Consider the following 13402-nt stretch of genomic DNA (forward strand, 5'->3'; position numbering starts at 1 on the left):
GGCTTTTTCATTCACCACTCAGAAGTTCCTTGTGCTACTGCAAGTAACACTTATTCAGTCATTCTCTGTATAGGATGGAGAGAGGAGAGGCAAGGTGTGAAATCAAAGACAAGCCTATCTATGAAGCTAAGGAATATTTCTGAGGCACTTAGGGGATAAAGATTGTTTTTTAAAATTCTCACCTGAAGATACATTTGAGGATGCTGCAATCAACTGAGCCACCTAGCCAGGGCGGGGAAGAGATTTTTAATTTATTCCTGAAATTTTCTGATTTTGGGATTTGAGGTCTGATTTGTGTGTTAGATTGAGCACTCTCCTAATTACTTAATTTTCGATTTAAAGTGATGATCTTGCCTGCCATAAGTAGAGCAGTAGTGATAAGGAAGTTTCTGTATTCTCCCTGGATTCTAGCCAACTGCTTATGTACACACACCTGCTGTCCTTCCAGTGTCCCAGTCACCTCTGCTCCTTTCCTGGCTCAATGCACAGCTGCCCATAGAAGCCAAGATAAATAGACGTCAAGCTAGGCCACCACCTTGCATTTGAATTTTTGTTTGAGGTTAGCCACGTTCAGGTTTATTGATCCGGCATTCTTTGCAATATTTCCTTATTCTGTGTATTATTATTTTCAACATTTTTTTATTGTGTGTGGGCCACAGACTTTATTGTGTCTTATCAGTACTCTGAACTCTGGGAAATGTGAAAAGAGCCAGAAAGCCAGGCTAGAGATGAGGTTAGTTGTTCCCCACAACTGTGATCCCCATTCAGGGGTCTTGTAAAGCTAGTGACCTTCAAGAAACATAAAATCAGACTATCAAAAAAACATTGCAACAAGTTTCCAGAAATTATTGTCAAAGCCTTTGACCCAGGCCCCGTGACACCCAGATTTGGAATTCAAGGCTTTGTCCTAACAGAAAGGTCTGCCCATAGTTTCTCCCCGCATCCTCGGGTTCTTATTAGGATTCCTGGGAGATTCAGACAGAGAAGGAGAGGACGTGGGGGTTCCACCGAGGGAGAAGTGGTGACGTAAGGGCCGTTGAAGGCTAACCCCTCCCACTCTCGCCCTGGCCCAGGGCCAAGCCAGGAGCTGGACCAGTGTCACTTCCTTTCCTGAGGCTGCAGGTTAGCCCCCAACCAGAGGCCACAGAGCCCAGTGGCTAGCCCCGCCCTCCGGCGCCCCGCCCCTCCCGCAAGGCCGTTGACGGGGGGCGGGGCCTGCCGCTAGCGCCGCGGGAACGTTGCGGGCCTACGGGATGACGCCACGCCCGCCTGGCTGCAGCCGCGCCGCCGCGTCGCCTAGCCGCTGGGCCCGCCCCCTGCCCTTCCCACCCGCCTCCGAGCTCCCTGTCAGATTGTGGCGGCTGGCCGCGCGGTGCGCAGTTCCCTGCAGCCGGGCGAGGCAACTTGAGCGCGGGTTACACTCCCACGTCTCCTGGCGCTGCTGCCTCAGCTGCGCTCGCTGTCGCTCCTCCCTGCTCTCTGCTGCACGCCTCGCGGGGACATGGCACAAGCTCCGGCACAAGCTCCGGCACGCTGCCCCAGCGCCAGGGGCTCCGGGGATGGCGAGATGGGCAAGCCCAGGAAGGTGGCGCTCATCACTGGCATCACGGGCCAGGTGAGTGCGAGGCGGGGCCGAACCGGGCCTGCTGCCGCCTGGCACGTGTGCACCTCGCGCTTGCCGGGGCTGCCCGCGCGTTCCGGGAACAGTTTCCTGGGCGGTTCGGAAGGCGGTGCTGCCCGATAGGTCGCGGACAGATGTGGCTGTGGGAGTGTGCTCACTGCATTGAGTGTTTCTGGTCTTCCCGGGGTGTGGGAGCATGTGTCCTGGAAGGGATGTGGTCCTCACACTGGAGCAAGGCGACCCTCTCATCTGTCCACAGGCGACGGGAGCCCGTGTCTTTACAAGCCTTCTAGGATGCACTTAGATTTTAGTTCTTTGCAGACCGGACCCTAGTGCCCAGGGGTAGGGTGCGGGGGGTGGGGGGTGGGGGGTGGGGCGGGGCGGGAAAGGACCGTTTATCTATGAATATGAGTGTGGAGTCACCTAAGGGCCGCTTATCTGCTAATGCTTGGGAAGCAGGGGAGGAAGTTTCTTGCTGTTTTGGTTCCATCTCACAGATTTCTAGATAGAAAAGAGAAAATGACAAAGTAGTGCTGTGGGTCACAGACCAGGAAATACTTTTTTTTTAAAAAAAAGCATATATCACAAAAACTTTTAAAAATTTTATGAACTTCTGAGATTTCTGTTCACACATGCTAGGGTTCTGTTTCCAGAGCAATGAGCTCTGGGCTGAGGTAGTTCAGGAGGAGCAGTCCTGCATGTTGGAGCCTCATGTGCAGGCCCGTTTGTGGCAGTCATCTCTTAAAGGTGTTGCAACAGGTAGGGGCTGACCACAGCGTCTTATCTAGCTGTGCTGTGTGCGATTCAGTGACAATGAAATAGTTTTGCCCGTGTGTTTTTGTTGAAAAAAATGTGATAGTTGTACTCCTGGAGATCTGGTGGTAGCCAATATTACTCTGTAATATAGATGATAATAATAGCTAATACATATTGTGCTTATTATGTTTTAGTCACTTGACTGATATTAACCATTTAGTTTTCACAACTACTTTCTGACAGGTTATCCCCACTTCACAGATATGCAAACGGATGCATGTGAGTTTGATTTGTCTGACATCACACAACTAGGAAGTGCCCATTTGGGATTCAAACTCCTGCTCTCAAAGCTCTAGCATTAGAGGGAAATTGAAATTGGCCAGAAGAAGAGTCAAAAAAGAATAGAGAGTTTTAACTACTGGATATCTGATTGATTTCTGGTTATTCATGCATTTTACTATGTTTAAGGTAATTACAATAAACAAGTGTTTGAAAACTGGCAAGAGAGGTGGGTAGATCAAGGATTTGAGGTTGAGGATGGGAACCCTTAAATTCAGGCAAGGGCCTGGCCTACGTACTGTCTATCCTTTTCTAATGCTGAGGACTCTTCTGCAGGTGGTTCCCCTTTTTCCAATTTCTTAGACTGAATCTGAAGCTCAAATATTTACTAAGCCTGCATGTGCTGTTTTAGGTAAATTTTTTTTCTAAGTATTATGAAGACATTAGTTAAGCTGTTAATGTAACCAGTGGTACCACTTATTATGATCTCTGAACACATAATAATCTGGCCACTCAGTGTAAGTGACCAGCAGTATGAATCAGTGCAGGTTAGGAATGGAACCTTCTTTAGAGATTTGAACCCAGTCTCCTGGTTGTTTCTGAGTGGTGAGAGATGTGCCCCCTACTCTAGTTTGCCCTAAAGGCTACCAATGGGTAGTCTTCCTTAAGCACATGTTCAGCATGCTACTCCCTGACCAGACCTCTTTGGCTCCCCATAGCATTTCCAACTTTAAACTGCTGCTTGAGTTTCAGTCTCCTTTTAACCTCTGCAACAATCCCATGTCCTTCCAACATCCACCCTCTGCGTTGTCCCCTTACTTGTTGGGTATGGTGTTGGCTTCTGTAGGCCCTGGCACAATGCTGAACATTGTAGCTGTCACATAAATCCTTACTGATGGAATTTACTTCTAAGACAGCAACTCCCAACTTGGGTATCAAGGATTTCCAGAGGACTGTGAAGTAAATACAAGGGGTCTGAAAATCCATACCTTATTGTCCATTTAAAAAATAATATTGGGTGAGAGCTTACTGAACTACTCATTCTGCTAAACATTTTATATATCTACCTAAGAGGAAGGTACAATTTTTATCTGGCTAAGTAAAGTTAAATATGTTCCCTGAGAGTGCACACCTAATAGTGTCAGAGCTGAGATTTGAACCCAGGAGTTGCTCTGAGGCATTTTGTTATACTGCCTCTGTGGTAAGCCACACAATTGAAATTACATCTCTGTGAGTGTGTTTGTGTGTGTGTGAGAGAGAGAGAGAGAAAGAGGGAGAGAGAGAGAGAGAGAGAGAGAGAGAGAGAGAGAGAGATTGTTTTACTCTAAGAAGAGAATTCAGATTCAAGAAGGTGAGGTAGAAACCACTGCTCTGGCCCTTAGGGCTATCGTGGCCATTGTGCCAGATGGGCTCTTAAATGGGTTGTCCTACACACCCACCTGAGAATGAGTGCAGATAGCCAGTACTTACTGGCATCACTAGTACTTACTGTCAGGCCTCATAGTCTAGCTTTCTTCCTCCTGTCAATTGTTGACACAGTAGTTGTGCATCATTTCCAAAGATTTTACCTAATTAAATTACCTTAAAAAAATGCCAGGCTTTAGCTTTGCATTGCTGTCTCTAGGCCCTCTGTCAGCTGTCCCCCAAATTCACCTCCATTATTTAATGATGCGTGTCGTTCTTTACTACATCCATGGAAATGTACTTGCTGTTCTTTGAATACTGTCGCCTTGTACATCTTTGGAGTCATTAAACTGTGACTGAATATCCTCACAGTCTTATTCCTTTTAACTCCACTAAAAGTCTTTATGAACACTGACTAATCCTGCCAAAAGTAGCCATTCCAGGAACTTTATGTGTATTTACATATATGCCATTCCTGTTGGCTACATAGGTAATTTACTATTTTAGTTTTTGGTTTGTAAATTGCTTTAGATAAAAACTCCTTTTCAGCTTACTTCCCACATGGTTTTACCCAGTGAGCTTTCAAAAATGCTAACATACCCTTCCCATTAACAGAACATGTCTTTACTGGGTGTCTGCCACGTGCAAGGCTTGTTTTGATGCTGCTGGGAATATAACTATACACTGAGTGGCCAGATTATTATGATCTCTGAACGCATAATAATCTGGCCACTCATTATATATATATATATATATATATATATATATATATATATATATATATGTATATATATATATATACACACACACACACACACACATATATATATATATATGTATATTAGAAGCCCGGTGCATGAATTCATGCATGGGTGGGGTCTGGCCAGCCTGCCCAGGGGGAGGGGACATGGGCGGTTGGCCGGCCTGCCTGCTGGTCAAACTCCTGGTCGAGGGGACAATTTGCATATTAGCCTTTTATTATATAGGATATATATATATAAAATGAGTGGCCAGATTATTATGCGTTCAGAGATCATAATAATCTGGCCACTCAGTGTATGTAAGATGTGCTCTCTTTCCATTAGGATCTCATAGACTTTGAGGAACTTGAAAAGACAGTGCACATGGAAAAAAAATCAGTATTGTAAAAGTATGTTAGGAACCAAATGAATGCTTCGTTCAACCTCAGGAGCCTGGGAGACGTCATTGAATGCTAGAAATAGCAGGGATTGTGTTTGGGGTAAACAGCATGCACAAGAGTACAGAAAAGGGAGAGTTTTAGGGGACACTGAGAAATAAAATAAATAGCAATAATGAAGGAAATTAAATTACTAAATTATTTATATCCTTTGCTCATTTCCAAAAGAATTCTGAGGTGACTTCAATAAAAAAATAACAAAACACAGCACTATCATTGCTGGCTAGTGTGCTGAGGAAATAGAGCATTGGCCCATGCACTGAAGGGTCATAGGTTTGATTCCTGGTCAAGGGCATATACCTGGGTTCGTGCACATGCAGGAGGCCACCAATCGATATGTCTCTCTCACATTGATGTTTCTTTCTCTCTCTCCCTCTCCCCACCTTTCCACTCTCTCTAAAAAAAAAATCAATGGGAAAATATCCTTTGGTGAGGATTAACAAACAAACAAACAAAAACATAGACCATCATAAAAAGAAAAAAAGAAATAGGAGTCTGAAGTGAAGGCAATAGAAAGATGGAGGTAGTGTACCAAAATCCAAAGCTGAGGATGTTGTCAGGTGGGCATAAATTTCAGCTTTGACCTTCTTGATAGTCAAGACAAAGTGGATAGGTGAGCGCAACATTTTATTAGTATTAAACTCTCAGCAGGATAACTGTTAAACAACAGACTCAGAATAACATGATGCTCGGTAAGTTCCATTGTAATTTTTTAAGGAAGACAGAGTCATTTTCCTAGGACACTTTTATTATTCTTTAATTGACAGCGAAAGCACACTTTTTGGTAGGTGGAGACATTAGAGAATTGAATGGTTAGTGTTTGTGGATTTTCCCTTTTCTAATATTCATTTTAAGCTGGTCTCTGTCAGAGCAAGCAAGTTGGGGGAATTGCAGAATCCTTTGTCAAGTGTGTTTGATAGTAAGGTTAATATGGTGTTCTAAATCGGGAAGAATGTGACATGGTGTGGTCCTTTCCACCTGCAGATAGGCCTAGATTTTCCTTAGGAAGTGGTTTAGATCTGGTCAGCCATTTAAACTAGTACCAATTCGAGGTTCTAGAGTTTTGTACCATGATGCCTGGAGAACAAAGCATTTATCTTTAAATAGTTGAATGTCAGTCATGGTCAAGAAGAGTTAACTTATCTGTGGTTGGAAGACAAATTTTTGGCAAGTCTTGTGTTAGATGAAAAAGTTGGACTCTAAGTTATTAAGGTCGGATTAGTTAAGCCATATTACTTTAATTTTATAGCCTTGTTTGTTTTTTTAATTTTCCCTAATTTCATTAGTTTCTTTTGAGTTTATTCTAGCTACCATAAACAATCTTGGCCTTTAAAGGAAGCATATGTAGAATGGATAACCTGATTTTCTAGACTCGGTGGTTCTTAACAGACTTTATCCTCTTTATTTCAGAACTAGAGACCCGGTGCATGAAATCCATGCATGGTAGGGTCCCTAGGCCTGGCTGGTGATCAGGGCCAATTGGGGCCTTCTGGCTGCCGGCCAAAGCCTCCCTTCCCCGGCTGCTGGCCTCCGGCCAGGGCCTTCCTTCATTCCGCGCTGCCCCCTGGTGGTCAGAACATGTCATGGCGAGCAATAGAACTCCTGGTCTCCTGGTTGAACTCCCACGGGGACACTTTGCATATTAGCCTTTTATATATATAGATTAATTTAGAATGTTAGAAAATGGTAATTGAGAATTGGCAGTAAGTACCATTCCTCCCCCCCTCCCCAGTTTTCTTTATGCTTCAATCCTATCTAATAAAGAGGGAATATGCTAATTGACTGCCATGCCCTCAAAGATGGCAGTGCCCACAGCCACAAGATGGTGGCGCCCAGTCCCCTTAGCCCTGCCAGGGTGGCAGGCATGTGGCATGGCCAGGCCCATCCCCAGGCAGGTCCAGCCACTCCCTTTAGTCCCCCAGTCCCTTTAGCCCCCCAGCCACCCAGGGCCGGCCTGAGGTGCAGGCAAGCCTTGTATGGTGGCTGCCTAGCTGCCCAGGGCTGGCCTGAGGCACAGGCAAGTTTTGTATGGCGGCTGCCTAGCCGCCCAGGGCCAGCTTGAGGCACAGGCAAGCCTCGGATGGCGGCTGCCTAGCCACCCAGGGCCGGCCTGAGGCTCAGGTAACCAGGGCCGGCCGAGACTTGTGCTGCCGGTAGTGGCAGCAGCAGCAGAGGTGTGATGGGGGTGTCGCCTTCCCTTGATTGCCAGGTCGCCTCCCACCCCTGAGGGCTCCTGAACTGTGAGAGGGGGCAGGCTGGGCTGAGGGACCCCCCCTCCAGTGCATGAATTTTCATGCACTGGGCCTCTAGTCGAATTATAAAAGACTAGAGGCACAGTGCACAACATTTGTGCAAGTACAGTAGGCCTTCCTTCCCCCCGGCTGCTGGCACCGGCTTCCCTCTGGCACCCGGGACCCAGGCTTCTTTCCCTCCGGCTGCCCGTAGGCATCCAGGACCCGGACTGGCTTCCCTCTGGCTGCCTGCAGGCACCGGGGACCCGGGCTGGTTTCCCTCTGGCTGCCCGCAGGCACCCAGGACCTGGGCTTCCCTCCGGCCCTGGCTTTGTCTGGAAGGAAGTCTGGTCTAATTAACATATTTCCCTTTTATTATTATAGATGATAGGAACATTGCCTCTTTTGGTTTTACTTTCTAAGCCATATTCAGCTTCCCACACATTTCTACATTCAAATATAGGTATCAGAATCATCACTTGTGTAATGGAGATTTAGTGAAATGTGATGGGTCTGTTAAAACCAGCCCATGTGATTGGTAATGGCTACAGGGAATCCTGGAGCCAAGACTGTAGCCAGTTCAAGGGTGAGGCCCATGATTGATTAGTGATGTCTGCCTAGGAAAAGGATCGGAGTGATGGTATCTGTGCAGTGTCTTTACGGATTGTGATTCCTTGAGGATATGACAAAAAGTGTCTTAATCATTGATTTCTATGTCTATCACAACTGGTACAGGTTAGATAGGTACTCAAAATATTGGATAATTAAATTAATCTTTAGTTACTGGTGTTTATTGAGAAAACTTGCCAGGAAATTGTAAAAGTCTGTAGAAATTGAAAGAAAATGTTGTGATGCATTCCTGTTTGGCTGGGTAGTAACAAGACACTATCAGGGTACTGTGGAGAATTGGATAGTGTATACCACAGATACATTGCAATTTAGGAGATTAAATGATTTTTTATAATTTCAGATTTTAAGGACTTGCAATATACCCATTTCAGGGGGAAAAATAACTTATCCACTTCTGTGTAATATATTTCCTACTGTTTATGTACTCATAACCACTAAATTAAAAAAACAACATTTCTTGGTATACATGTTGTGATTTTAGAACTGGAGTTAAGTTACCACCATTCTGTAGAGGAGGAAAGAAGACTGAGAAAATGTGACTTCCTCAGGTTACACAGCAAGTTGGTGTTGGAGTTAGGATTAGACCCCAGGTTCTCGTCTTTCCAACATTGTCCTTAACTAACAAGAAAGACTACTTTGAGCCAGAAAAATGGGAGTAAAAGATGGTATATAGTAGTAAAATGTATATTATAGGGTTCTATAAAGTTGAATAATAATAAATGTACATCTGAAAAAGTAATAAAATCTATTTTAATATTTAAGGAAATGGTAACTTTTTGTAAAATTTAACATTTTATTACAATAAAATATTTGTAGTTGGAAAAGATTGAGAGGTTTAGGGTAATTAAATAGGAATCTTTAGTATATGATCTACATATGAAAATTAATAAGATTATAGGGACTAAAGCAAGGGGTTCACTTTAGATAGCACATTCTTTAGAGAATTTAGTTCACCCAAGGCCCCATGCTGTCCTGAGCCAGTAGCTTGCTTCCAGCGCCTCCAAGCTTACTGAGCACTACCTTCTCCATGGGTGATGGGGGAAAACCTAGTGCTGTGTATCTCCATGTTTGGATTCAGGACTCCAAGGCTGAAATTAAGGGTGATTTTTATTACTTACTTGATTTTCAGGTCTTTTGATCCTGAATGGCTTTCTTTGAGGCTGTGATTCCATGTAAAGAATTAGGCTTAGGGAGTGAGGCAAAAATGTTTGCCTTTAACAGGATTCTGGATACCTGATAAATAATTATTTGGGGGAGGATACAGAAAAAACTTTACTGACATTGATAGAATTATTACCATGTGCCACACACTTTATATTAATTATCTCATTTAACCCCAGGTAGTACATATTTATATTTTATCAAACAAGAAACTGACTTGGAGAACTTTGAACTTGCCTAAAGACCTTTAATATGGTAGGTTTTTCTCAGGACCTTCTCTCTCTTGTCAAATCAGACTAGCCCTGTTGGCTAATTTGTTGACAAACTGTTGAAGTTCACTGCTTTTGAGAAATAAGCTGCTTTTAAAGGCTGTTTGCTGTATATTTTGATTAGAGCTTTACCATATCCATTAGGAGATGTTAACATTAGTAGCTTGTCGGTGGAAGCCTGGAATACCGATGGGGAAGGGAGGTAGAGGAAGGCTCTGTTTTCTGAGGCCTGTTGAAGACTCCTGGTGGCTCCTTTCCCAAGCATTTTTCTCAGTTCTCTGAGGATTAGTAAAAGATGAGAGTGGTTAGAGCAAAGTGACTTTCTCTGCCCATAAACTGCTGTCTTTCAGTGGAGGGTTAAGCACCAGTAGACGATTCTTGGGATAGTCAGGAATAGGTAGGTTGCAGAGGCCGCAGCTTGGGTGATGGGTTGTCTGAATGAAAATTGTGTCTGGAGAGCTTGCAGAGCCCCAATGAGCACATGGATAATCCAGTGTTCTGTTGGTGGAGAAAGGCAGGTGAGAGGCTGAGATGCTTGATTTGTGGCCTCTAAAAATTGTTCTCAAGGGCCTTCTTTTTAACTGCACACTGATTTGAGAGTTACAGCTCCCAGTTTGCTTGCTGTGTCCTTAGATACATTACTTCCTTTCTCTAATGCTACTTTCCTAACTAGAGTGGGGTTTGTCCTTGCTGCTATGGCCCAGATTAGATCTTCCTTAGGATACTTTTAGAAGTCCCCTGTTCTAGATTCTTTAAAACAATTTTTTAAATTGATTTCAGAGTGAAAGAGATGGAGAGATTAGAAACATCAATGATAAGAGAGAATCATTGATTGGCTGCCTCCTGCATGCCCCCTCCTGAGGATTGAGCCCGTAACCTGGACATGTGCTTGGACAGGGAATTGAACTGTGACCTCCTGGTTCATAGGTCAATGCTCAACTACTGAGCTATGCCAGCCGGGCTCCTATTTTAGATTCTTGCACCTCTATGAACAAAGAAGCCTGTCTAAACCTTAACGTCTTTTGGCTGCAAATTGCCCTTAGCAAGTACTTTTTAAAAAAAAAAGAAGTATTGATATGTAGAGAGAGAGAAACATCGATTTGTTGTTCCACTTATTTATATATTTATTGATTGCTTCTTGTATGTGCCCTGATCAGAGTTCAAACCCACATCTTTGTCATATCAGGAGGACGCCCTAATCAACTGAGTTACTTGCAGGGCCAGCAAATACTTTTGACTTGTCTTTTCTTCTGGTGGGTTAGTTTGATCTGATAAGATGCTTCCTTAACTTGAGAGTAGCCTCCCCTCTTCTCTCTTGAAGTTCTTTATTTCATATCTCTTCTAAATTTCCAGGTAGCAGTTATTTTTCCATACCTAATTTTCTCCCATAGGCAATTACATTTTTTAAAAATTCTCACCCAAGGATATTTTTTTTATTATTACAGAAAGAAAGGAAGAGAAAGGGAGAAAGAAAAATCAATGTGAGAAACATCTATCGGTTGCCTCCCATATGCACCTCGACCGGGTATGGATCCCACAACCTGGGTATGTGCTCTGACTGGGAATTGAATCCAAGACTCTTCAGTGCACAGGATGACGCCTCCCACCAACCAGTATGGCAATTACATTTTGATGCAAGTCACCCTCTACTTAGAAATAGAAGTATTAGTAACCATAATTAATTCACTCAACAAATGTTTGCGTGTCAGCTATATGTCAGGCACTGGGAATACAACAGTGAACAAGACAGACAGAAATGACCATCCTTATGACGTTGATGTTCTAGTAACATCATGTTCTGGTAACACTGTAACATTGATGTTCTAGATGTTGATGATAGTGATGATGATTATGATAGAGTAATGTGTTGGGCATTTACTTTGTGCCAGGCATTGTTCAAAGGGTTTACATTTATTAACTTACTGAAGCAACAGAGCACTCCTCTGAGATGGTTTTCTTATTATCCCCAAGGAACAAAGAGGTTAAGTGTATTGCAAAGTCAGATTTGAAATGTAAACCCCAGTAATTTTATTTTCTATTAAGTTTGTAATTAGTATCAACAAATAAATTCTGGCCAAAACCGGTTTGGCTCAGTGGAAGAGCGTCAGCCTGCGGACTGAAAGGTCCCAGGTTCGATTCCGGTCAAGGACATGTAACTTGGTTGCGGGCACATCCCCAGTAGGAGGTGTGCAAGAGGCAGCTGATCGATGTTTCTCTCTCATCGATGTTTCTGACTATCTATCACTCTTCCTTCCTCTCTGTAAAAAATCAATAAAATATCTAAAAAACAAAAAACAAAAACAAAAACAAATAAATTCTGAATAGTAAAAACATTGTATATCACATTTAAAAAACAAAGCATATTTAAGAGTTATTTTTTTTTGTTTTGTTTTGTTTTTTTTTTGCAGTTGTGGAAAGGTGGATTATAGAGACACATCAATTGGTTCCGATCAGGGCTGGGGATTGAGCCTACAACTCTATCTATTGAGCCAAACTGCCCAGGGCTAGTCTTCTTTTTGACATAGAAATAAGTCTTTTGCATAGTCTTGTATTCTGTGAAGGATGGTTAAAGATGCTACTATTTTCATTTTTCTGTCTTAAAAGCTGTATTTTTAGCCTTTAACATTTATTCCAATTGGAGACTTTACCAATTGTTTGATCAGATACATTTTTGTATGTACAAGGGAATCCTAGCCCAAGTGAAGAATTTGATGAATTCTTTGTGACGACATTCCCAGGATAGGCCCTAATGGCGAGTTAGTGTCAGCCTGGAATTAATATTTGTTTTATGATTTTATAACTGATTTTTGAACCAGGAAAGTCATGAACTGATTTATGATAGGGTTATGTTCTAAGAAATGTGCCCTTAGGAGATTTCGTTGTTGTGTGAACATCACAGTGTACTTATACAAAGCTAGATGGTCCAGCCTACTGCACAGCTAGGCTATATGGTATAGCCTATTGCTCCTAGGCTACAAGCCTGTGCAGCATGTTACTGTACAAAACAACATGGTACTAAATAAAGTACAAGAAAAGTGATGCAATCAAGATATGTATGATGCTGCTGCTGATGTAACATGGCATCCTGTTTTACAGCAAACTTTTTTTTTTGTACAAATCCATTTTATTTACCCTTCATTAAGTTTTAAATCCTTGAGGGGAACTTCACCAGTCTCTTACTCTCTAAGTGTGGGTGGAAAGAATATCCCGGCTGTCACTAGTCTCTTAAGTGTGCTTGGAAAGAATATTCAAATTGTTGTTGTGTTGTTTTAACTTTAACTTGAACCTGAAACTGAAATCAAGTTTTGGGGATCTTCTGTGTGCTTTCAGCTTGATTTGTGAGGTTGGTCAATCTGGGTATATAGAAGAAAAAAGTATTAAGTGAATTTCTCAAGGGTGAATGGAAAGATTTGGGGGGATTGTTTTTGAAGGGATGTGATAATCCATAATGGATTTTCAGAGTTTTGCTTTCTTGCATTTAAATATTTACCTTGAAAAGGAGACATAGGAGTTGGGAACAATTGAATTGCCTCCATTGTTTTTATTTTTTTTCAGCTTTATCATGGACAATAGTATTTTTGTTTTGTTTTTATTTAACCTCATCATCCATTTTGCTGTTTTGACTAATTTAGAAAGTTTTGAATAATTTTTACTTATATAGTATATTCTTTCAATATACTATATTGAGTTGTACTTTCATCTTTACTGATGTTTGAACATACAGATTTTAAAGTATTTAAGTATGATCCAAAATTTATACTTTTGCCAAACTATTTTTATGTGTGTTTTGATTTTAATTGCTAAAAACAAGGGGATATTTTAAAATGAATTCTTTTATCTAGACCAGGTAAAT

General features: G+C 42.4%; 1 protein-coding gene across 2 annotated transcripts in view; it reads left to right on the forward strand.

The window, feature by feature from the left end:
- The first annotated feature begins 1331 nt into the window (after positions 1 to 1331).
- GMDS (GDP-mannose 4,6-dehydratase) overlaps positions 1332 to 13402 on the forward strand; it is a 736645-nt gene continuing 724574 nt past the window's right edge. Inside the window, exon 1 of one of the 2 annotated variants that reach the window (XM_080654381.1) lies at positions 1332 to 1615. In XM_080654381.1, the coding sequence (XP_080510507.1) occupies positions 1502 to 1615 (114 nt within the window). In that variant the 5' untranslated portion in view covers positions 1332 to 1501. The remainder of the gene's footprint in view (positions 1616 to 13402) is intronic. The other variant, XM_080654382.1, reaches the window with a different exon arrangement.

The sequence above is a fragment of the Plecotus auritus genome (assembly GCF_963455305.1).
Source record: "Plecotus auritus genome assembly, chromosome: 2".
Lineage (NCBI taxonomy): Eukaryota > Metazoa > Chordata > Mammalia > Chiroptera > Vespertilionidae > Plecotus > Plecotus auritus.